Source organism: Vulpes lagopus, chromosome 22 (genome assembly GCF_018345385.1).
Source record: "Vulpes lagopus strain Blue_001 chromosome 22, ASM1834538v1, whole genome shotgun sequence".
Taxonomy (NCBI): domain Eukaryota; kingdom Metazoa; phylum Chordata; class Mammalia; order Carnivora; family Canidae; genus Vulpes; species Vulpes lagopus.
The window spans coordinates 10,270,196-10,296,902 of NC_054845.1; the positions used below are offsets into that span (position 1 = coordinate 10,270,196).

Below are 26,707 nucleotides of genomic sequence, written 5' to 3' on the forward strand. Positions count from 1 at the left end.
GAGCAATATGATCAGATATCCATGTACATAGGTTAATTTTTTAATGATAGCTATAGAAGCAAATAATCTCCACAAAATTAATTTTTGCAGTAGTACAAAAGATGTCCAAAAATACTTTATTCAACTTTATTTATATAAAAGCATCATGTTACAGAGTTAGTATTTGTATCAATAATACTAGTAGTTATTGCTCAATTTTGATTGAGCCAGTAAGAATATAGCTACTTCTCTTAAAGCATAATTGATGTGAAGGCATATTTCAATTCAGGCTCCATATTTATGTAATAAATATGATTGAAATTCTCGGGAATCCCTGGGTGGCTCAGCAGTTTGGCTCCTGCCTTTAGCCTGGGACATGATCCTGGAGACCCGGGATCAGGTCCCATGTCGGGCTCCCTGCGTGGAACCTGCTTCTCCCTCTGCCTGTGTCTCTGCCTCTCTCTCTCTCTGTGTCTCTCATGAAAAAAAAAAAAATCTTTAAAAAAATAATATACTTGCCTACTAATTCTGTTATCTGTGACATTTCTGAATATGACTCTATTGATTGATTGCTATCCTCATTATAGGTTGTATTTTCCTGGTTCTTTACATTTTATAATTTTATTATTTATTTATTTTTTTAATTTTTATTCATTTATGATAGTCACAGAGAGAGAGAGAGAGAGAGAGAGAGAGACAGAGACACAGGCAGAGGGAGAAGCAGGCTCCATGCACCGGGAGCCCGACGTGGGATTCAATCCCGGGTCTCCAAGATCGCGCCCTGGGCCAAAGGCAGGCGCTAAACCGCTGCGCCACCCAGGGATCCCTACATTTTATAATTTTAAATTAAATGCCAGGCATTGTGAACTTTACCTGGTCAGGTGTTAGATGTTTTTGTATTCCTATGAATGTTTTTGAGCTTTGCCCTGAGATGCAGTTAAAATATTTACAAACAGTTCAATCTTTTTGAGGCTTGCTCTTAAGTTACATGAGTCTAGAGTAGCTTTGCGCGTAGAGCTAATTTTCCTCCACTACTCAGTGATCCATGAATTAAAAGATTTTCTGCTGTCTGGTGCAAACTTGATTCATTTTTGACTCTGGATGAGCTTTAAGAGTCTCTTCTTTCAGATAGTTCTTTCCCACACTTGGATGGTTTCTCCCCTCATATACTCTTAGTAGTTAGCTGAAAACTTTAGGGGAAAAAAAAAAAACTTCAGGGGAACTCTGAAGACTAGAGATGTCTCTCTGTACATTGTTCTCACCTCTGGTACTATACTCTGTAACCTCTAGCCACTTCAGCCTCCCAGGACTCTGTCTCCTCAACTTAAGGAGAAGACTAGGCTTTGCCTGAGTTCTTTCTCCCTGTGCCACAATTCAAAAACTCTTTCCAGACAGCAAGCGAGGATAATCACAGTGCTTACCTCTCCTACACTGTTTAAGGCCCAAGTCTGCACACTGTTGTTTCATACATTTGGTTGGTCTGGTTTTTAAGTTGTTTCAGGCAGGAGAAGTCCTCTAGGCCTTCTTACTGTATCTTGCCAAAGAAGAACTATAAAATCAACAAAACCACCAGGGGTTGCATGAACTGCATCTGAACTTCTCCACATTCTGAGATTTACATGGTATTGAATTTGCAAAGATTAAGGCAGTCTCAGAAGGATTATTTATTCTTTCAACAAACATCTAAACACTGCGGTAGAGATGGTTAGCTTTGTACTAAAATCCACTCCCTCCATATTATAAAATTGTCCTTGGGAAGTGGCTTCCAGCTCAGGCATTGTGGTTTTCCAGACAACCCCTACCCTCCATCCATATACACACACATCTTGCTTCTCAGTATGACCATATGTTTGGTATTTACCAATGGAATGTGAGTGAAAAATGAGATGTATGATTTCTATTTTGTATGACAAGGATTTTAAGGCGCAGGTATGCCTTCTCTTTCCTTTTTTTTTTTTTTTTTTTTTAAGATTTTATTTACTTATTCATGAGAGACACACAGAGAGGCAGAGACACAGGCAGAGGGAGAAGCAGGTTTCCCGCGGGGAGCCTGATGTGGAACTCCATCCCAGGACACCGGGGACCATGACCTGAGCTGAAGGCTGACACTCACCCACTGAGCCACCCCGGTGACCTGCAGGTATGCCTTCTTCGCACTCTTTCCCCTTCTGCTGACTGACTGTTGAGGATAACAAATACCTGGGGAATGATGAAGCCAAAATATGAAAGGAGTCTCAGTCTCTGAAATCACTGCATGGCAGGAAACTGCCTGCCAAAAATACTTGCATTGTTTAGAAAGGTGATGAAATAAATTTCCATTGTACTAAACCACTATTATTTGGAGGCTACGTTGTTAGAGCAGTGAGTGTTACCTAGCTTATATAGGGACTCACTGTATGCCAAGCATTGTGCTAAGTGCTGGATGTACAATGGGAAGCAAAGGAGCCATGGTCCCTGGTTCATGAATCTTAAAAGTTAGTCATGAAGGATAAAAATAAACAAGAAAAAAATCAAATATAAATAGTTACATCCTGCAAAGCACCTCCCTGATTCCTGTCTTCTCAGTGGAATATGTCTTGCTTTTTTTTTTTAATATCTTGCTTTTTAATAAACAAACTTCAGAGAACATATTTTCCTCTTGGTACACTGTTTTTTGACTAATATTTGTATAGGAAATATTTATATTTATATCCTTGCCCAAACTCAATACAACAATTTTAAAACAAAATGTGTATGAAATATCTTGCATTGCATTCCAAATACAATTGATAGAATATCAGAATCATATATAGATATTTTTTCACATTTTAATTTTCAAGCATTTCAAGTCTGAAAACCTGAAAAGTTTAAAGAATACACATAAACTTTTTTAAAAAAAGATTTTATTTATTTTTTTGACAGAGAGAAAGAGAGCAGCAGAGGGAGGAGAAGCAGGCTCCCGCTGAACAGCAAGCCCAACATGGGACTCAATCCCAGGATCCTGGGATCATGACCTGAGCCAAAGGCAGATACTTAACTGGTGGAGCCACTAGGTGCCCCATATATATTTTCTTCATCTAGAGTCACCAATTGGTAACAATAAGTCATATTTGTTATACTCTTTCTCTACAGGCAGACACACACACACACACACACACACACACACACTTTGCTGAACCACTTGAAAGTAACTTGCAGGTATGATGATACTTTATCCCTAAATTCTTTAGTATTTTTTTAAAAAGATTTCATGTATTTGTTTGAGAGAGAGAGAGAGAGAGTATAAACTGTGGGGGGGGGGGAGAAGCAGACTCTCAGCTGAAAAGGGAGCCCGATGTGGGGCTCGGTCCCAGGACCCTAGGATCACGATCTGAACCGAAGGCAGATGGCTAATGGACTGAGCCACCCAGGTGCCCCTAAATTCTGCAGTATTTATCTCCTGTGAACTAGAACAATTTTCTACATGATCATAATGCCACTATCACATCTAAGAAATTTGTGCTAAAATCCCTCCATTTGTCTATAGCTGATTTTTACTAACTTATTTATTATCACTTTATCTCCAAAATAATACTTCTCCTACCCCTCAGTAGTTATAAGTCTTCTCCAAAACTGAACCAATCCTAGCTTGATCAATAAAATTCTGTGCAATTTCAAACAAAATCCCAGCAAATTACTTTATGGATATTGACAGGCTGATTCTAAAATTCATCTGGGGAGACAGAAGACCCAGAATAGCCAACATAATACTGAAGAAGAACAAAGTTGGGGGACTGTTGTTATCTGACTTCAAGACTTACTGTAAAGCCACAGCAATCAATACAGTGTAGTATTGGCAATAGATAAGTGGAACAGAATAGAGAGCCCAGAAATAGACCTCCGTGAATATAGTTAACTGTTGACAAAGGAGCAAAGATAACGCAATAGAGCAAAGGTAGTCTTTTCAACAAATTATGTTGGGATAATTGGATCATGTACATGCAAAAAAATTGAATCTAGACCCAGGTCTTACACTCCTCACAAAAATTAACTCAAGATGGATCATAGACTTAAATGCAAAATCCAAATTATAAAAATCCTAGAAGATAACACTAGGGAAAACCTAAATGACCCTGGGTTTGGCAATCACTTTTTAAATACAAGACCAAAGGCACAATTTATGAAATAAATGATAAGATGAACTTCACTAAAATGAAAATTTTTTGCTCTGTGAAAGATAGTATCAAGAGAATGAAAAGAAAAGTCACAGACTGGGAGAAAATATTAGCAATAGATAGACACATTGGATAAGGGACTGTTATTCAAAATATAAAAGATAAATCTTAAAACTCAAAAAGAAAACAATCTCATTTAAAAATGGGCCAAAGACCTTCATGGACATCTTACCAAAGATGACATTCAGATGGCAGATAAGTATATGAAAAGATGCTCCACAGCATATGTCATCAGGGAAATAGAAATGAAAACAATAATGAAAAAAAAAAAAGAAAACAATAATGAGATACCACTACACTTCTATTAGAATGGCCCAAATCTGGAACATTTGACACCAAATGTTGGCAAGGATGTGGAGCAACAAACACTCACATACAATGCTGCTGGGAATGCAAGATACCAGCACGTTGAAAGACAGGTTAGTGCTTTCTTATAAAATTAAACATACTCTTGCCATACAATCCAGAAATCCTGCTTCTTGGTATTTACTCAAAGGAGTTGAAATTTGATATCCATACAAAACCTGCACATTGATGACTATAACAGCTTTATTCATAATTTCCAAAACTTGGAAGCAACAACATGTTCTTTAGTAGATGAATGGATAAATAAACTGTGGTACACCCAGGCAATGGGATATTATTCAGTGCTAAAAAGAAATGAGCTATCAAGTCATGAAAAGACATTCAGGGACCTTAAATGCATATTACTAAGTGAAGGTAGCCAATCTGAAAAGGCTACATATTCTGTGTCCCTACTATGTAACATTCTATAAAAGGCAAAACTATGGAGACAGTAGATCAGTGGTAGCACTATCTCCATAGGAAGTGGGAGGGGGGCCATTCTATTCTCAACATAGCTACCTCTAGTTACAACAGTCAACAAGCCTGATAGCCTGGGCTCTAGACTACTTTAGACTCCCTGCTTTTGAACTGAAGCTCTGCCAATTATTAAAATTCTGGTTACTTAATTATTACACCACTCTAAGCTTCAGTTTTTCGAATTAGTAAAACGAGGACAATGGCTCCTACAGAGAATTACATGAATTGATGGGTATATTAACATGCATATTAATGAGCATATTAATATACCCATGATAAAATCATAGCTATCATATGTCTATTCTCAAATGGTAGCTCCCCTTGTCAAAGTATCTTTGTAGGCCCCAGGGGGGATATGTGCATGATGGTCTCTCCACTGGAGTCTGCCCTGAGCCATGGGGGGTTAGCCCTATTTTTAACTTCAGTGTTAGGCACTGAAGCAGTGCATACTCTTCAATGTCTGACTTCTTGCACTTAGAATAATATTTTCTTTCCTAACATTTTATTATAAAATGCTCAGTCAAAAGAAAAGGAAAACCAGAGGGTTGAACATTTACTTTCTGTTAAGAAAGGGCTCCTCGCTGTGGGGCAACAGCATGGAAATAGGTCAACGCAAGTAAGGAACAGCCCCAGTATGACCCTGAAATGCCACATCTGTACCTTGGCTTGGCCTCCATCTGCGTCAGCATCTCCCCCCAGGCCTGGGACATCACTGAACCAGCTGGTGGCCTTGGGCTCTGATGATTTCTCTTTCCCTTGACCTTGATTATCTCTCTCCCTGTACTCAACATATCCCTCTAGTGCTTCATAATGCAGATAACAGATAGGACTCCAACAGACCTAGGAGAAATCAGATAGACATGGAAATGAGAGAAACACAGTAGAGGAATGTGTGATCACTGAGACAAAAGACAATTAAATCCTGGTTGACAAAAAGAAGAGGGTCAAGGACAGAGCCAATATTTAAGGAACAAACAAAGGAAAGGAAGTCTATCTATAGAGAGACTGACAAGGAATGACCAGAAAGGCGGGAGGTTTTCTGGAGACGGTGGGCTCCTTTTAGGAAGAAAGGGTTTCAGTAAGTGGGGAGGGGAGCAGATCAATGTGTGCAACCAAGATGAGGTATGCCTCTCAGATTAGGAAATCTCATTGGTCTTTTTCCATTCCACTTGGGGAGTTCTGGAAGCCAGGCCTTTCTTTCCTTTGTAGGTGGGAGATTAAAAGAGTCATCTCTGCTAAATCTGAACAATTTAAAGGAAAACTTTGAACGTACTGACAATGGAGGTTCCCCAAGGAAATAGCTCAACCAGATACTCCACTGAGATGTTCAAAGGAGATTAGACCCATTTGGAAGCTCAGAGCTTCCAAAGTGTAGTTTGCATAAATAAATGCACTCGTTTAAAGTGTATGGTTCAGTGATTTTTGACAAATATATACTCTCATGTAACTACTATCTAATCAGTGTGCAGAATATTTCCATCACCCCAAAATTTTTCTTATGCCCCTTTACAATCAACACTTTCCTCTTAGGCAAATACTGATTTCCTTTCTGTCATTATAGATTTATTTTGTCTTCTAGAATGTTGTATAAATAAACCACACAGTACTTTGTGTACAGTAAAATAAACTATATTTGTACTTTTTGTGTGTCGGATTCTTTCACTCAGCACAGTGTTTTCTTCCCAAACCTTTTGTTATAGAAATGTTCAATCATAGAGCAAAACTGAAAAAAATTTTACTGTAAACACCCATATATCTACCACAAGATTATACTACAGTTGACCCTTGAACAACATGGGGGTTAGGGGTGCCAATCACAGCCAAAAATCCACATACAAAACTTTTTTTTAAAAAAAGATTTCATTTTTAAAAGTAATCTCTACATCTGACCTGGGGCTCATACCCACAGCCCTGAGATCAAGAGTCACAGTTTCCCCCAGCTTAGCCAGCCAGGTGCCCCCATGTATAACTTTTGATATTGAAGTATTACTATTTTTTTCATTCAAAGTTTATTTGGTATTTTGCTGGTATGATACTTAGATAATTGGTTGCATTGACTTCTTACATTATATGGTGATGTGCACTATTTCTGACACGTATAGTACACAAAACAAGATCCTTTAGAACAGTTATGCACAATACATGCAATATTGAATTTATACATGGGATCCCAGGAGGTGACTGACTGGAGAAAAAAAAGATGGACTAGGCATGTTGAATGTTGGGTGAAAGAATCAGAAGTTATAGAACACCAGTAAATACACAACTTCATGTTCCCCAAGGACCCACCCAGGACAGCTTAATGGGTGAACTGCCAGCCTTTCCCCCGAGTACAAACCAGGCTGAATGCAGTTTGCAACCACTTCCAATAACACGGTTTTGGGGAAGCCACTTATTTTCCAACCTACATAGGTCAAGATATCCATTGGCTTGGAAACAAGCAACTTGCAGTTTGGGTTGTACTTTACAATATTAGGAATTATGATCTTAAAGATGTTCACGTGATACTGGACCAGATTAAGATGGCTTTCTCCCTCTTGCTGACATGCCCCAGCTGTGATAATAACCAGCTTGGTGTTTGCAGTCACATTATAGTCTTTGCCAGAGAAAATTTTTGGTGTTCTAAGGAAAAGCTGCCATGCTGGAGATCCATCATCTCTCCCTTTAATTTGTCTTCCATGACATTAACAAGAGCAAGTTCATCTGCCAAGTCCTTCATTAAGACACTGATGGCACAAGCCATGCCAACAGCACCAACCCCAACAACAATTTTATTCTGGGGGGTTGGGTCTTCCTTAAGAAGATTCTGAATCAGCTGATCATTGAGAGTTGTCATAGTGTACTCAGAACCAGAAGGAATCAGGAGGGCTCATTGGTTGGTGTTGGTGGTGTGCAGGGTTGAGTCTTGAGTCTGGACTTGGAGGCAGCAGCTCTCCCAAGGTATTCCTATGTTTAATTTTTGAGGAACCAGCATGCCTTAGGGTAGTGGTGGCTGCTGGTCCCCGAGGCTACAAAACATTAGCCTGGAGAAGCCCTCCACCTTGTCCCACCTCGAACAACTACCTGATAGGTAGATGAGCATGCAAACAAAAACCTGATTGGGTGACAGGCAAGGGTTAATCAAATTTAAACAATCCACACGAAAGACCCCATAAAAGCCCCCTAAATTTAAATGCCAAATTAGCAACCCTCTTGGGTTCCACCCTCTTCAGGAGCTTTGTACTCTCAACAAACTTTGCTTTACTATCACTCAATAAACTTTGCTTTGCTTCCCACTACTCTTTGTCTGGTTTACCTCATCATTCTTCAAAGCAGGCATGACCAAGATCTGCAGGCACTGAAGGAAAAGAAATCCTGCAACAGAACTACCACTTCCTAGGCTTGGGTGAGGATGATTAGAACTCTAGTATTCTCAGCACTCCAGCCCCAGTTAGATCCTCTGTTCCATGAGTGGGCTGGATGGAAAAAGGATCCTCCACTTCTCAACCACACTTATTCAGGACTTAGCCTTAGTATCAGGTAGTAGCTAGGGGTTTGGTGAGAATTGTTGACATCCTGCTCCTCCCACTGGGATTGTGGGGAGAAGAGGCCCTGTATTCTTGATTGCAGCAGATGGATCTCTGGTGAGTTAGGAGTTTGAAGTGGTCTTGATTGAAATACCACAGATTCTCACTCACATTTCTTATCAAATTTTCATAGATTTTCTTGAATATATGTTTTTTTTTCATTTGCTGTTTTCTCATAGGACTATTTCCAAGGCTTTCAATGATTGTTGTTGGCTTGTTTTAAAATGATTTTCATCAGAAGCACCTGGGTAATTCAGTTGGTTGAGGGTAGGACTCTTGATTTCAGTTCAGATCATGATCTCAGTCAGGGTTGTGAGACTGAGCCCCACATTGCGCTCCAGGCTGAGCATAGAACCTGCTTGGAACTCTCTTTCCCTCTCCCTCTGCCCCCCACCCCCACTCCATGCACGTGCAAGCTCTCTTTCTAAAAAATAAATAAATAATTTTCATCAGTTTCACTAGGGAGTGGGTCACCTGAGCTCCTCTAGTTGTCATGCCAGTAGTTAATCTCTTGGCATTATTCTTGTAACTTTCCTATAAGCTTAAATTGATTTCAAGAAAAGTTAAGAAATAAAAAAAAAATCACAAAGTGGTTATTAGGAATAAATAGATTAAAATATAAAGTGCTTTCACATTTGTTATTTAATATTATTCCCATGCATTGATCACAAACACTAGCAGCACTTGCTTGCTCCTATGACAACCAGAACTACTTTAAACAAACACCCTAGGTTCGTAGCAGATCCAGTTACTGAGGAAGAGGACGATTTTACTTTACTATTCAAGTTTCTTTTGTCTGGTCTAAGAATTAAATTGACATATGACAGGAGAACATAAAATTTAATTGCGTACCTGGCAGGCAATCAGGCGAGTGAGGCTTACATGCTATCCAGAGAGGAGAGGGGATCAGAGGTGTGGGACTTCAAAGGGAAGGAAGAGAGTTCAGAGGAACAAAAGAGTAAATGGTAAACAAATGTTTGCTGGGTGGCACAGAAACAATTGGACATAGAGAGGAATTTTAACAGACTTTGCTAAGTTCTTCCCGGTCTAAAACACCTAGTTCATATTATGCTGTAGTTAACTATGGTGATCTCTCCTTTCCCAGGGCAGGTCCTCCATCTATGTTCAAAGATTATATATATAATATATATCATATAATATGTAATCAGTTCTTGCAGCTGTGTCTTGGGAAGTGATTAAGCAATATTTTTCAAACCTGATGATTCTTGGGTATTTAGCTATTGTCCTCCAAAGAGTCATCATTTCATGTTTTCAAAGATGTACTTTGTGCTGAAGATTCATGTCAGTTATCCTGTGCTTCCAACTCTCACCAATGTTTTTTACCTGATTGATCCGCCAAGGATTGTAGTTTGCTTTAACTTCAGAGTATTTTTATCTTCAATTTTATTTAATTTTGTTTCATTTTGTTTTCATAAGACAGCGTTTCAGCTATGTAATTGGGGCAAACCACTATAGGTTTATGTTGGATAGAAAAGTGAAATGTTACTAATGAGTTGAAATAACCGACTTTTGGTTGCCTATCAGTACTGTTGATACATATATTAGAATGTATGTCTCAGAAGATGGTTTCTGTTTAAATTTATGGTCAAGTTACAACAACTGAATTCTAATATGGATTAAAAGCTCCACATTAAAAAAAATATATATCTTGTCCTATATATATGTATATGTCTTGTCCTTCTATATATATATATATCTTCTTGATATATATATATATCTTGTCTTTCTATATATATATGTCTTGTTCTTCTATATATCTATGTTCAGATATATATAGATAGATATATAGAAGGACAAGATATATATAAATCTTAACATATATAGAAGGACAAGTTCTTTATATATATGAAATATAATCAGTTATATAATATATATATTCAGATGTATATCAATATATAATCATATATATATTTATATATATAATCAGTTAAATATATACTATCTATACACAGTTATAGGGAGGGTCAAAGTTCCTTCCAGAGTCTTGTTTCTCAAAAATAATCCCCTAAAGTAATCCGCGTGCCACAGAGACCCATTTGCGGCCACAGTCTGCTCCCCTGCACAGTGGAGGGGATTAACAGCTGGTTGGCTGTGGCATAGGAGTGCTTTACTTCACAGGGACTCACTGGGGGCTGGTGAGTGGGGGGCTAAGGGGGGTGTCTGGGCCCGACCCCGGGAGCGTCGGTCACCAAACTTCCCCGGCAGGAACGCAGAGGGACGCCTCGAGGGAGAAAGGCCAATGGAGGCGGGCCAGCAGGGAGGCGACACGTCCGTTTGCAGGCTCAAGCTTTCGGTTTCCTTTTCTCCATCTTGCTGGGGATTTTGGGGCGTCATCGCCAGCGAAGTCGATAGGTCGCAGCTCGAGAAGAGTCCCGCGGTAAGCAGGCTGGTACGTGCCCAGGGCTTGCTCCCCTGGCTCGCGACTCCCCCCGGGCGCGGGCCCACCCAGCCGGCCGGGGGGGCCTCGGGGGCCGCCCCTCCCGCCCCTCCCGCCCCTCGCCGCCGCTGCTGCACTAGCTCCTTCCGGAGCTGACCTGGGGCGGGGGCCGCCAGGCCTCGGTTAGGGGAGCAGACGGCCTCCTGGCGGACGATCCCCGGGTTAGGGGCCTGCCGTTGGCTTCCTCCGCCGGGGCCCGCCCGACCTGCTCGGCCGCCGGGGGCACCCGCCAGGTCACGGTTAGGGGAGCAGACGGCCTCCTGGCGGACGATCCCTCGGTTAGGGTCCTCCTGCCGGCTCCCTCCCGCGGGCGCCCGCCCGACCTGCTCGGCCGCGGGGGCCCCCACCGGGGCTGCCGCTGCCCCCGCTGCCCCCGCTGCCCCCGCTGCTGCCGGGCGCGCCCGGGCCCGCGTAACCCCTGCCCAACATCGAAGCTCCAGAGGACGAGTAAACGTTGCTTAAAATCCTCTTTGGGCAGGTGGCTCAATTCCTGGGGTAAACTGTTCCAAAGATTTGGCAAGTAACTTTCGAAAAGCTGATGATGAGCCTTTTTCCCCCCTCCGTGATTACGTGTCTCTGCAGAAGCAGCCCGCCCGGCAGGAATTTTTACTTTATCGCAACAGTCTGGTGAAGTAGGTCAAGGGTTGCCTTTCACAACAGGGGACATACAGATCTTGAGAAATTGCAAGGAAACTTGTTTTGCTAAAGTTTGGAATGACTGGGCAAGGTTTTTGTAAAGCCGTCCCATGGACTTGCGCCCCGCGCCCCGCCCTGCCCTCCTTCAAGAGGATTGGGAAGGAGACACACACGTAGGCGGAGGGAGAAGCAGGCGCCTGGCAGGGAGCTGGGTGGGACTCTATCCCGGATTCTGGAATCATGCCCTGAGCCCAAGGTCTCAACCTGGTCTCCACCGCCCAGCACCCAGGCTCCCCAGAGCTGGGAAATGTTAAGTTGATTTCAAGATGTACCTGCTTGATAGTGTCCGGATTTGGGCAGAAGGACAAGTTCTTTTTAAACATTACAGGGGAAAAAAAAGAAAAACATTACAGGGGAAAGCAATAGAACAAAGGCCACGGAAGAGTGTTTTGGCCCTAGGGAACAGGAAATGAGCAGGGCGCGGGTTAGTAAAAGGCCCTAAAAACCCCGTATTATTTTCATTTGTTGTTGACATTTGAAATTTACTTACACCGTGAGACGGTAATGACAACAAAGAGATGGAATATGTCACCGACAAACCCGGATAATCTACAACTAAGACTGGGCTCTGGTGGGCTTGGCCTAGTTTAGGTAAGAGATTTCAGAGAAGTGGAACAGAATTTTTGGTATTTTTCCCTCCATGGTTCCCCGTAAGTAATCTTACAAAAAAAAAAAAAAAAAGTTTCATTGGGAGAAAATTTGGCTGAACTCCAAAACTACAAAGAAGGCAAAAGAAAAGACTCGGGTTTGGAAGGGGATCTTGAATGTCATACAGAAATTTTTACTTTTCATGTATTTTTTTTTAAAGGTTTTCTTTATTTATTCATTAGAATACACACACACACACACACACACACACACACACACACACACACACAGAGAGAGAGAGAGAGAGAGAGAGAGAGAGAGGCAGAGACACAGGCAGAGGGAGAAGCAGGCTCCATGCAGGGAGCCTGTGGTGGGACTTGATCCGGGTCTCCAGGATCAGGCCCTGGGCCGAAGGCGGCGCTAAACCCGGCTGCCCTCACTTTTCATGTTAACGTTTGTTTTGCTTACAGCTTTTGAGATGCGTATCCTGATTAAAATGGCTTTTTCTTACGACTTCACGTTTTCTATTTCTGTTTGTAACTGACATTTGCACTTCGCTTTAACACTATATTCCTTACTAGCTTGCACCCATTTTCGACGGTGAAGCCGCCTGCAGGTCTGCAGGAGTGGGGTGCACCTTGCACCACGCGATTGGGAGAGTGGGTGGGAGCATAGTCTCGGGCAGGTTTTTTTTTTTTTTTTTTTTCCGGGGGTAGCAGGGGCCTAGTGGAAGCTCGAAACGAAAATAGCTTTGGTCCTGGGGCACTTGAGTCATAGCCTCGCTCCCTGCCAGGACATGGGGGCACAGCCGCAGCACCCACTCATTCTCCGCCAACAGCATGTAATTTCCCCCGAGCTCCACGTGGCGCTTTGCTTAGACAAAGAAGAGTTTCGGGACTGCCCCACGTACGCTTGCGGAGTGTTTTTTAGGTGCGGGGGCGGAGAGTTCTCGAACCGTGTCTCCTGTGGGCTGCCTGGAAGAGGCGCGCAGAGACTTAGCTGGATGCGGCCGTCGGGAGCCCGCTGGAGGGTGCACCTGCCGAGCGGTGCGACGCGGACGTCCAGTCTCTGGAATACCCGCGAGGCTGCTTCCCGGAGCTGCGAGTCGGTCGGCGGCGGGTCTCACCCCCGAGGTCGGGCGGGAGCCGGGCTGCCCGGGCGTGAGTAGACTAAGAATCGCGTCCGCCCCTCCTCTCTCGACCTGCGCGTGGTGCTGGAGTCGCCTGGGCTCCGGGGGTGGAAGGACACTGTCCCCGACCCCCCCCACCCCCCACCCCCCGGAAAAGGATTGAACAGCTTTTTTAGCCCTCTGGCCTGTTCTGGAGCCTTCTGGGGACTCACCTGCGGCAGTCAGATCACCAGGCATGTCACTTTTTTAAAATCTCAGGAATGGATTCCGTTTGGTTCTTTCTTTCTTTTGGGCCCCAAAGGCTAATTAAACTCGTGTTTATGGACTGAACTGCCTCCTCTCCTTTGATTTGATGTAATCCTACCAACATTATTGAGCTCCTATGGGCCAGGCTGAGTTCTGGGCGCTGGGGACCTAGAGATGGATCTGAACTTGGTTCCTTACCCCCCAGGAGCTCACAGAGCGGTTAGGGGAGACCGAGCAAAGTTACCTACACAGGTAGGAAGCCTTTACAGGGGCGCTGACAGCCACGAATGGGGGGAAGGCTGTTGGGCCACTTTGGAGAAATAATGACAGATAACAGGGCAACGCCTACTTACACTCATTCTTGCTTTCTTTACTATATATCAGTGAGATAACAAACATTATCGTTCTTGCAATGCCCTATTTCTCCTTTATGTTCAGCTCCTGTCACCTCCTCTCAGAAGCTTTCATAACCCACCACCACGTGTCCCCTTTCTCTATACTTTCATACACACGGTGGCTGTCTTTACGCTTACCATATGATTGCACTTAACACTGTATTGTAAATACTTTTCTTCAAAAACTTTTCAGTGAAGTTGTATTGTGATTATCTGTGTTTAAGTACCTGCAAAGTGAATAGAGAAAGCCCTCAGGAGTCCATTCCCTAAGATAAGAGAAGGTTGCAGTGTTTAATGTCTTTTTCCGACATTTAATGCACTTACATACGGACTTCTAAGTGTTTTAAAATATTTTTTTTCTTATTTTGTATGATGCTGTGTCTTCAATTGCATATCAGAACTTTTTATCAGGTGTTTATTTTTTTCTATTTACATCTCTGCTTTTCTCAGATGGAATTTCATTCGCCTCTAGCATCAGTGTTTCTAATGAAAGATTTTTTTCCTAATGACCACTTTTCTTGTTTTTGAGAACATATGTATCCATAATTTCCATTTAATTCATCTGCTTGTTCATATGTCCCCAAAGTTTTTTCTCCCTCAATTCTGGGTTCAGAGAAGTAATTTCTTCTTTGACTCCAAGTACATACAAATGAATGAATATATATGTATATGTGTGTGTATGTATATATATGTGTGTATATATATATATATATATACACAATATGTATATATATTCTTTGCAGATGAAACTGCTTTTTTCTCTGATGATCTCTGCTTTTAGCCACTTTGTCTTTATTTAAATTTTTGTGCAAAACAGGCAAACAGCTTCTTTGTTGTTTTCCTTCTATTGGGGTTATAATCTTTGGTAATTTAGTACTTAGAAGAACTAACCTTCACCCATGTGATACCACATTCGTCTATATATTCAAGATGGTTTGTGTCTTCTGCAGTGAACTCTTCAATTGGAGAAATTAACCCACTTTATTTACATTAATATCTATATGCTGAAACTTTTCAGTGTAATTTTAAAAAATCCTCATAGCTACTTACTCCAAGGTTTAAAATGTTCTTCAGGCTAATGGCTTCCTTCTATTATTTGATTTTACAGGTGGGAACCCAAGCTTCCTTATATAGCTGTCAAATTCTTGAGCTTTTTCTTTTCTTTTCTTTTCTTTTTTTAAACTTCTTTTGGATCTTCCATTTAGCTTACTATATCTTTTTTGTTTGGTTTTGGTTTTGGATTTTACTTGAAGCTTCCAGAAAGTATAGTTTTAATAATCATTAATTTTGTTCTAAAGAGTAGGGACATGACAAATCTTGTTTGGATACTAACTGGTGAATAAACCAAATTCCTTGCAAGAATGACCAAAGCTTGATTCAATTTTTTAAGTGGGTTGTGAATTGGAATGTCAAGGAACCTAGTGGGAGCAGACAGGAGATCAGAAGCTGGGTACCATTAGATACCATAGATAGTGATGGGGCTGGAGCAAATGGGGAATTTTTATTTTCTTCTGTACTTTTCTCCATTTTCCAGGTTTTCTTGTAGCACACAAGTAGTACTTTTTATAATTAGAAAAAAGAATGCTGTGTAAAAAGAATTGCAAGATCTGTATATCTCTGGTATTATAGGTGACTTATGATTTTGAACAGGACTATCTCCTGATGGGCCAACCTTGGAGAATCCATTGTATAAACTGAGCAAATATACCTGCTTGGTTGAATTTTTAATTCAAGCTAGTCTTGTATAAATGGGCTTCAGGGCAGAGAAATGTCTGCTAAATATTTTATTTTAGTGGGGCATAATTGATACCTTGGACATAGAGGATTGTTTCTTTTTTTTAAGATTTTTATTTATTTATTCATGAGAGACACAGAGATTCAGGCAGAGAGAGAAGCAGGCTCCCCACTGAGCAGGGAACCTGATGCGGGACTCCATGCAAGACTCGATCCCAGGACCCTGAGATCAAGCCCCAAGCAAAAGGCAGATACTTAACCGCTGAGCCACCCAGGCACCCCACAGAGGGTTGTTTCTTGAGCCTCTTTAGATTCCTTTGATAAAAACCTAGAGAAGGATTGTATATTTTCCTGATTGTGATTGCTTGGTGATAAAGATGACCACCATGGTTCAGATACCTACATGGTAAATGGTTCAGATACCTACAAAGAGCTGAGGCTAGGTCATAGCCCTCCTTTGCAGTACTTGGGACTAAGATCTGATCTCTGAACTCAGGCTTTGATGAAGCATTGAAATTTGGAATCTTGCTCAAACTCAGCTTTGCCTGTTGCCTTTTGTTGTTGTTGAGGAAATTGAAGCCTCAGAGTAAATTGATGAATGTAGTAAATGCTTCACACTGTCCTATGGCTGTTTCTCAATAACATGAGTGAAAAAGTGATAGCTCATGGACAATTAGTTGTGTCTTATACCATCTCATACAAGGTATTAGTGATTTTGGTGATGTCCTATTGAGGAAAAAATTCTTTAAATTTAGGCACTTTTGAGGCCATCATAGGAGATTTATACCACACACAGAGGACTAGCCCAGAGGTTTGGCAAAAATGAAAATCCTGAACATAAATCTTGTAGTTTTAGTAATTGTGATAAGTGCAAAGGATAGAATTTTAACTAAAGGAACAGGAGATATACCTTTTGTTAAAAGACCAGGGGCTGTCCGGTGAGTCTGGCTAGAGACACTAGATTTGGCCTGTTCAAGATGAGGTCCTGCCAGCATCTAGGATGCCCTGCATGGCAGCTCACCAGGATCTTGCAGTCACACTGTAAGCCATTCTGAAACAATTGCATTGTTGTTCCTATATTTACAAAGCTTCCTTTCACAATCTGTTTCCTAGATCTAACAGCCAGGTTTCAAGCATGATATCTACAGCAACACCAGCTCTGTCTTGCTTCATTGTAGGTTACGAAAGGATGAGTAGGCATCACACATGTGTGGGCCTGCTGGAGCTGTGTAATCATGACCAGTCTGTTCTTGGGTGGGGGGGGGGCGGTGAGCTTGACAGGCCTGGCCAGATGCACCACAGCCTAATGAAGACGAAGGAGGACCTACCTATCCTCAAGGACTTTACCACATATGATAGATACCCAACTAGAATAAGGTAAATGTTGGAAGAGAGTAAAAACAGTGCTACAGAGCAGTGGGAAATGACCTGACTTAGGGATCAAGGTAAGCTTATGGAAGAGAAGCCTTGAAAGATGGGATAGAATTCCAATAGGTGGAGACTGGGAGGAGGAAAGGGGCTTTCCAAATGGAGGAAAATACTTAAACAAAAAGGTTGGGACAGAAAAGCTCTGTCCAGAGAACACTGAGATATTTATTTGTCATGAGTTAAATTACAAGTTGGGCAGAACTCTTAGGTATTCTTGGGGAGCTACTTTTAGGTACTTGGGCTATGTAGGAGAACTTTGCCCTCATGGAAGTTTAACTTTGGTTAAGATGGAATGGGCCATGGGGTACCTGGGTGCCTTAGTCCGTTAAGTGTCTGCCTTTGGCTCAGGTCATGATCCCGAGTCCTGGGATTGAGTCCCACGTTGGGTTCCCTGCTCAGCGGGGAGTCTACTTCTTCCTCTCTCACTACCTCTCCCCTAGTTTGTGCGTTCTCCTTCTCTCTCTCTCAAATAAAAAAAAGTCTTTAAAAAGAAAGATGGAGTGGACCATTGCATTAAATAGATGTACTTTTATTGTGCCTGGTGATTCTGGGTATGTTTTTGTTGCCAATTGGATGTTTCATACTCTCCATCTAGATCCTTTCTTTTTCTGTGGTTCTTTCATCCTCTCATTTTCTACAACTTCTATGCAACTGTTACAGACCAGGGAGGTGATTGGAGGTCATGTTATGTTGACATTTGTGGGAGCTTCCCTGAGAGTCATGAGACTGAGCCTCATCAAAGAACTTTATAAAAGTATCTTCTAATTTTATGTCATTTTATAGTTGAGATTATCTGTTGTTTGTGGGCAATTTGCTATAAGTGAAATGATGACTTGTGAAGCTAAATAATGTTTTAATGTATATTTTTAGCTACTGACGCATAATAATGGTCAGTAACATCTCAAATTGGAAAGTGTTCATGGCTTAGCCTTGAGCTCAGCCTACATGGTCATCTAGACTATGTTTGAGTATGTATCTGCAACATTTCAGAAATCAAGAACCACATGATGATCTATTATTTATAAACCTCATTTTAAATATCTCTCTGTGTGTGGGGGTGTTATGCAAAATGGCATTTCATGCACTATCTTAGGTTTAAAATGTCTCAAATGGAAGAAGAAAGATGGGTTCATTATATTAGCTGCTTGAATTGTTACACACTCAGCCCACTTCCACAGATTCTGTACACAGAGAAGGAAGGTGGGTTCTGGTTTGAAATGACATCACAGAACTACATGAGATAGCCACAATCTTTTTGCCCATGTAACCCCTTCTTGATCCTTTCAGAGTCTTTTGGGTGACTCTCTTAGGGACTTTATGTTCATGTTTCAGTGGGTATTTTCAGACACCTGACAGTTCCTTGTTTACATGCTAGTTTCTGCAGCTGGCAAGGCTGGCTATTCTCCATCACTACCCAGTTTTATGGTGTTGCTGGGAAATTACATTTACATTCATACTATGGCCATGCTTGTTTTCATTGCCATGCCATGACTTTGCTTCAGGTAGAGAAGCAGTACAAAGAATGGAATATTCAGTATGTCTTTGGATAAGTTAAGGTATGATGGGAACCAGTCATGCTGGTGGCCGTGTTACTGATTACAGAGAATGTCATGTACTTTGGATACCAGACACTTTGGAGGCAAAGTTGACATTCTGTGATAAAGATTGAGAAACCTGACTTAACCACATTTTACTGTCACCTCTTGGGGTCAATGCTGGGTACTAGGGAGGTATGTCCATAGCACTGTGATGATACAAAGAAGTTATTGGCCAAGTCCGTGTGGGTTCTTCCCAGGAAAGTTTTACACAGTATGAGACCTGAGAAGTGTTTTTGCTAGACAGGAAGTGGAAGAAGGTATTCCAAGCAAATGCATAAAGGCATGGGAAAGAGCTCTGTGTTGGGGTTAGGTGGAAACCAAATGTGCCAAGTGTGTATTAATGAGAGATGGGGCAGTTGCTGGACCACAAAGGGCCTTGAATGCAAAGAAAGTTGGAACCTACAATGGGAGATGAGGAATCACTGCAAGATTTAAATTAGGAAAATGACTTAGTTCAAGTGTGAACTTCAGAAAGTTCATTCTGATAGGAGATTGATTTGGAGGGGTTGAGACCATAGGCAAGGAAAACAGAAAGGCCAGGGAAAAATCTGGGTGAGAGATAGGTGTTCCTTAAATGAGGATGTTTATGTTTTAATGTTTTTTTTTTTTTAATTTTTTTTTAATTTTTTTATTTATGATAGTCACAGAGAGAGAGAGAGGCAGAGACACAGGCAGAGGGAGAAGCAGGCTCCATGCACCGGGAGCCTGATGTGGGATTCGATCCCGGGTCTCCAGGATCGCGCCCTGGGCCAAAGGCAGGCGCTAAACCGCTGCGCCACCCAGGGATCCCCAATGTTTTAATGTTTTAATGTATATTTTTTCCTTAAATGAGGATATTTATTCCTCATTTAAGTAACAGGTGCAGAAGGAGGGTGCTGAGGACTCAGAGAAGGTTAGGGAGGGACTGTGTAGAATATAGTGGTGTGAGGTAAGCCAAAGGAGAAGAGTTTCCAGTAGGGATTAATCAGCAGCATCAGATGGGATAGAATACCCAGGTAAAAGAGAACTGTCAGGTGACCCTGGAATGTGGCCACTAGGAGGTCACCAAGTCCCCTACAAGAGCCACTGTCAGGACTGGGACACTAGGGTAAGCAGAGTGAGGCACTCGCCTCAGGCACAACCTTTAAGAGGGTGCTCAAAAACTTAATAATCAAGATAAAGTTTAGTGCAATGTTTTGAAAGAAATTGACACTCGTGCAAAAAATTCACAATGAACAAAATATCAGAATTTAAAATAGACACAATGTTAGTTTACTGATTTTTCTTGTCTTGTTTTAGTATGGCTTGTTACTGAGTGTCCTTATGTAAAAGGTACAGCAAGAGGGAGGATGCAGGTGGGGGCATATTGAGGAGTGATTTGAAGTTGTAGGAATTGAAGCCTCTGAGTGCAGACTCTTTCTTCATGAGGTTCCAGCTTTACATGAAGGGAAATAAAGTGAAAGGGTGGTTGGCCTCAGGATCCCAGGTGTAAGGTTTTTTTTTTTTTTTTTTTTTTTTCAGTTGACTTCTTTTTTTTTTAAGATGAGAAAGACTTGAACATGTTACAAGCTGGAGGCAGACAGAGGTTGATGAAAGAGTGGTTGTAGGGGCTCATGGAGACAGGAGGGCACACAGGGAGTGGATGGCCCTGGCAAGGTGAGGGACAGAAGGTGCTGGCCCCATAGTGGGAAAGTGGAAGATTGTGGGAACTTGGTCCTGATAAGTGGCAAGGTCAACTGATAAGAAATGGCACCAGTGGGTGGTGTTTAGGTACAAGAAAGCTGAGAAGGTTGGAGCTGTCAGGCAGAGGTGGGAAAGGAGCTGACCAAGGTCCTGTAAAAGCAATTGCTGAGCAGCAATAAGGGGCCAGCTCTGGCTGTAAGCCACCAGGGTTTGGTGTGATCTTTCCCCCTTTCTTCAGCATGACTTGCTACTTAAAATGTATGAGTAGAGGAGGCTCACCGACAGAAGATGGGATGCTGGGTGGCCAACCATCCTGAGACTCCTGGGAGTGCGGAGTGTCCTGAGGACACAGGACTTTAAGTGCTATAACTGGAAAGTCCTGGCAAGCCAGGACCAGTCATATATCGAAGGTGTTGCAGAGCTGGTGGTCAGGAGGCAAAAGGCAAGATAATTGAAGGTGCTGCTCAGAGAGAGAGTTCACATGTGCTCTACGTCTAGTCTGAGGAGAAAAGGAGTGAATGAGGTCTTTACCTGGAAGGAATTTGTGAAACTCCGTTTATTCATTGATTCATTCAACAAATATTGAATGCCTACTATGACTCAGACACTGGGGTTCTTGCACAGGCTTTAACCACAAAGAAGATATAAATGTCCTCATAGATTTTCCTTCTGTGGTGGCTAAGGTCAGCTGGTGCTCATTCTCATCTCTATCTAGAGGATGGCAAATTACAAACTGCATTTCCTAGACTCTTCTACAACTAGGATGTGAACTAGCCAACTAGGCACATTCAGGTAAGATGTGTAAACAGAAGTGAGGTAGAAGCCAATAGCTGGCTGCTTTTCTTAGTTTCTCTGTTGGCAAGCATGATGGTGGTGAGATAGGGATTTGGGCAGCAGCTTTGGAAGTGTTGGAAGCAGATGGGATGGTTGGCTGCTTTCTGAACTCTGGGTCACTTCCATACAGGTGAGTCCAGCACTCCCAGTGAAAGCCTCCTGATTCCCCACTGCCCTGGCTGAGACAAGATCTTTCAGGGTGCTATAGGTACAAGTAGAGTTGGCTTATAAATGATGTAAGAAAAGGATCCCAATTCCCCCCACCCCATATGCATCAGATAACCAGTTGTCCCAGCCCATTTTTGGACATTAATTTCCTTTCTCTGTTGATTGGTAGGACCACTTTAGTCATCTGTGTGTGGGTTGATTTCTGGGTTCTCACTTCTGTATTGGTTGCTTTATTTTATATCCCCGTGCCATATTACATTTGTATAAAACCTTGGTACCTGGTAAGGCAACTTCTTCTAACTGGTTGTTCTTAAAACTTGTATTGGTTATTCTTGGACCTTCTCCTTCACATAGATTTAAAATCAGCTTGCCACAGTCTGCGGCAATTTTAAAAAAATTTTTTGATTGTACTTATATTAAATTTATAAATTCATTTGATTGTTTATGTTAGCCAGTTTTTTCATATTATCTAGTGCAGGGTTTCTCAATCTTGGCACTATTGGTGTTTGCAATTGGATAATTCTTTATTGTGGGGAATGTACATCAAGGGATGTTTAGCAGCATCCCTGGCCTGAGGACCAAAAATGTCTCAAGACGTTTTCAAATGTCCCCTGAGGGGCAAAACTGCCACTGACTGAGAACTATTGATTAAGCCTCTTGTATTGAAAATTTTCCTTATTTTTCTTGAAAGTTTTCATATTTATTTAAATTCTTTCAGATTTAGATTCCTCAGATGTGAATTTTATTTGTGTTGTCTACCACCATGGTGATTTTTATTTTGTGCATGACAGTTTTTAAGCATCAACTTGCCTCCAGCAGAATGGATGTCTTATATGTCTTGGGTTGTGCCTTGTAGGGTGGTTTTTTTTTTTTTAATTTTTATTTATTTATGATAGTCACACAGAGAGAGAGAGAGAGAGGCAGAGACACAGGCAGAGGGAGAAGCAGGCTCCATGCACCGGGAGCCCGACGTGGGATTCGATCCCGGTCTCCAGGATCGCGCCCTGGGCCAAAGGCAGGCGCCAAACCGCTGCGCCACCCAGGAATCCCTTGTAGGGTGGTTTTGAGCTTGCTTCTGAGGATCTTAGAGGCTTTCCTAGTTTGAGAGTGATTTTTATTTCTTGGTTTGGGATGAAAAGAAACCCCAACAAAGTAGTGATTACTTGGACCCTAACTCTACTTCTCCATTTCATGTTCTTCTTTCTCAAGTGCCTGTCATCTTTAGCTACAATTAACTGTCTCAACACCACCCTAACATATAGACACTGGAATTTTGCTGCAGGTTGGTCTGACTCAGTACAGGATCTGTAGTTTTCCTTTTGATATTTTTTCTGAATATGCCAGATGCTACCACTGAGTAATTTGGATTTTGCTGCCAAACTATACCTCCATTAGTACAGAGGAAAGACAGCATGCCAGTTCTCTTGCTGGGTGTGCGTGACTGGCAGAAAGCAGTCCTAGCATAATGGTTGGAGGGAATGAACTGAACAGATTTTTTTTTTTTTTTGAGCAGATAACATTTTAAAAAATGATTATCTAATTCTGGTTAACTCTTGACGGCATTGTTATATCATTGATGACTGTGAATTACAAAAGTTGGCTACTGTTTTTAAAAATAGGGAACATTTAAGTCATGTGAATTTGGATAGCATCTCATTTATTCCTCTTGTGTTTAATGACCTCTGACTTATTTTATACCTTCTGGTGTGTATGAATATTTTATAGGTTGATTTATAACAACTACTAGAAAAATTGTGATTTTTAGTCAATAGAAAAAAATACTCACCTTCCTTCCACAGAAACTAGTGGTTAGGCTAAAGGATTATTAGCCTGGGAATAAAGAAAGTATAAATGTAGGATCTCTGGGATGCATAAAATTGTTATTAAGCTTTCAGATTAAAAAAATAAAATAGTCTGAGTGCCAGTTTTTCTACTTTCATTGAGCAGTCATTTAGTAAATTCCATTTCTCCAGTTATTCATAATGGCTGAAGTTTGGATGAATGGGCAGGGGATTGGCATAGACACACTAATACTTATTAACAACTATCCATTAGGTAAAATGTCTATTTTTATTAAGAACTCGGGCAGCTCACGTGGCTCAGCGGTTTAGCACCGCTTTCAGCCCAGGGCATGATCCTGGAGTCACAGGATCGAGTCCCATGTCGGGCTCCCTGCATGGAGCCTGCGTCTCCTTCTGCCTGTGTCTCTGCCTCTCTCTCTCTCTCTGTTTCTCATAACTAAATAAATAAAATCTTTTAAGAAAAAAGAAAAAAAAAAAAGAACTCACCCACTTAGGAGCACCTGGGTGGCTCAGTAGTTGAACATCTGCCTTGGGCTCAGCTCATGATCCTGGGGTCATGAGATCGAGTCCCTTATCAGGCTCCCCGCAGGGAAACTGCTTCTCTCTCTACCTGTGTCTCTGCCTCTCTCTGTGTGTCTCTCATGAATATAAATAAATAAAATCTTTTAAAAAAATCTTAAAAAAAAAAAAAGACCTGTATTTGTTCAGATGTACCTTATTGGTATCACCGAAAGTGGTATTTAACTCTGTGATACCAGTTTTTCTAGTCCAGTTAGCAGCTTAGTCATTGGGCTTTTTCTTCTTCCTTCCACCAAAGTTATTAGTACGTCATTTAGTTATTAACTCTGTCATTGTAACTTTCCTCTTACCGTCTTTGACATTCTCATAAATTCTGATAAAGCCTGTGGGATTTTTGGGAGATAATTTGTTTCTGGTTTCATTTCCTTTAAAATGTAGTTTATCTTCTTTGCCTGCCTTGGTTTTTTGATCAGTTGCTTTGCCTACTCTCTAAAGACGTAACAATATAAATTTATTCTGCTAGGTTAGAGAGACCAGCAAGAAAGGAAGAGCCTATACCTTGACTTTTAGCAATTGGTTACTTTGATAAGAGGATTAAAAAAATTCCCTTTTAACCATAGAACTCCTTTGGAAAGGACTTTGAAAGAAATGAAGAAAACCATCAGAAATGAAGACAGCAGCTTCATGGCCTTTTATTGACTGGAGTGGAGTTTTATTACTGCAGTTTTTTGGAATGACACTGTACAGAATGTCTGCTGAGGTCATCCATCAGGTCGAAGAGGCACTTGATGAAGACGAGAAGGAAATGCTTCTTTTTTTGTGCCGGGACGTTGCTGCAGATGTTGCTCCACTTACTGTCAGGGACCTTCTGGATATTTTAAGTGAGAGAGGAAAGCTGTCTGCCATGGGCTTGGCTGAGCTGCTCTACAGAGTGAGGCGGTTTGACTTGCTCAAGCGGATTTTCAAGATGGACAGAAAGGCAGTAGAGGCCCACCTGCTCAGGCACCCTCGCCTCGTTTCAGACTATAGGTAATTAATTCATCAGCTCTTCTCAAGGCTGGACCTGGTGGGAGGGAGTGAGGTGATGTAGGCTTATGAACAATAGAAATGAAGGAAAGAAAAGCAGCCATGTTACTTTCTTTACCCACAGATTCAACTGCCTTATGCTGTTACTTCAGTCCTTTGAAGTCTTTGAATTCTTAGAACCTGTTTGCTTAAAGTAATTGGGTAGAAGACCATAAAGAAAGTGGAAGGTCTGGGTATTATGTATTTGCCTGATGAACAGAATGAGAGAGATGACTAAGAGCTCGTAATTCTTGCCATCCTCTGGCCATGAGATCTGCAGTGGTCTTTCCTAGCTTATTTTCTATGATGTCAGACTGGCAAATTCTGAGACTGAGAAAGGAAATAACAAGTCTGACAATGATCTTCCTGACCTTTGCAAAGCTCTGTGATCCCTCCCAAGTCCCCTTTGGCCTTTCCCCTCCTGAGGAGGTTAGTGAGGTGAACTCCCTTTCTTTGAATTTCTCTAACGTCCTTGTCCCCGGAGGCTCAGTGGGGCAGGGTTGCAGAATGAACATCCCATCCATTAACCAGCTGTAGGGCCCCTTCAGTTCAGAGAGGAATGGTCACTGGAGTCCCCTTTAGTTCAGACCATTTTTGAGTTTTTCCTTCCTCATGTTCAGAGACTACTCTCTTGGAGGTTCAGAGGAGCACAGAAGCAACAAGAAAGGCTGCATTCCTGGAGATAGGAAGATACTTTGTAACCTTAAATTAATGGTTCCTTTTTCCCCAGACCACTAGCCTTTAATTATATCAATAATGCACTTTTGGAGAAGATGTGTATTATCAAAAACTATATTAAAGAGAGTTGAAAGTAGCATAGACATTGGAGAGGGTCTGAGATTTGAGGTCTAGAGGCCTATTTCAAGTCCTAGAACTACTAGCTACAGGCCACACAGGCTGAGCCAACCACTAACATTGGTTGGGCCTTCATTTTCTTACTTGTAAAGCTAAAAACAATGAAACCTGATTTTACAAGCATGTTGGTGAAGATCAATTATGATAATTTAGTAGGTGAAGTACTTTTATTTTTATTTTTATTTATTTTTATTTTTTTTATTTATTTTATTTATTTATTTTTATTTATTTATTTATTTTTTTGGTGAAGTACTTTTAAAACTGTGAAGCCCTCTATAAGTGCAAGAGTTCATTATTATTGTTGTTATTCTTGATCATCTTTCACCTCTTCAACTACCATATAATGTCTGTCACGTTCTTAAAACTTTTTCAGAGGCACTGGGTTTCAGTGAATAAGTTAGGGCACTCTCCATTTCCTGTCTCCTTGCTATGGTGACAAGTTCCTCAGAGCCTCTGGGCAGAGAGTCTGGGTAGTGGGAGGGGATGCTAGATTCATTGACTCATTTCTTCAGTGGCCTTTCTTTTGGATCAACATATGCCAGGTGTTTGGTCAGCGGTAGAGCAAAATGAAGGGAGCTGTCCTCAAGAATTTGAGAGCCTAATTGGGAAAACAGCTTTCTAAGCAGTGATTACAATGTCAAGGCAATAAAGCCAACCACAGCATGTCCTGGGAGCCCAGATAAAGTGTGAGGGTGGCTCCCCCTGGAGTAGAGGTGACTGAATCAGGAAGGACTTTCTAGACAAAGACATTGATGGTCACAATCTCCAGGCTCTCCATGCTTTTTACGCTTTGAGTTGGATACCCCAGGTATAACTTTGCTGTAAAAGCTTGTGACTCAAAGTATGATGCCTGGGTCTATATAGCATCAGCATCACCTGGGAACTTGTCAAACAGAGAAGACAAGATCACTTCGAATTCTATTTATGTCTTCCATCTTAGTCATATATGTTTTTTACTTATTTCATTGTA

General features: G+C 41.6%; 1 protein-coding gene across 9 annotated transcripts in view; it reads left to right on the forward strand.

The window, feature by feature from the left end:
- The first annotated feature begins 10,823 nt into the window (after window positions 1-10,823).
- Window positions 10,824-26,707, forward strand: part of CFLAR (CASP8 and FADD like apoptosis regulator) — a 36,829-nt gene continuing 20,945 nt past the window's right edge. Inside the window, exons 1-3 of one of the 9 annotated variants that reach the window (XM_041737641.1) lie at window positions 10,824-10,958; window positions 13,233-13,664; window positions 24,438-24,846. In XM_041737641.1, the coding sequence (XP_041593575.1) occupies window positions 24,485-24,846 (362 nt within the window). In that variant the 5' untranslated portion in view covers window positions 10,824-10,958; window positions 13,233-13,664; window positions 24,438-24,484. The other 8 variants (XM_041737639.1, XM_041737640.1, XM_041737645.1 and 5 more) reach the window with 8 other exon arrangements.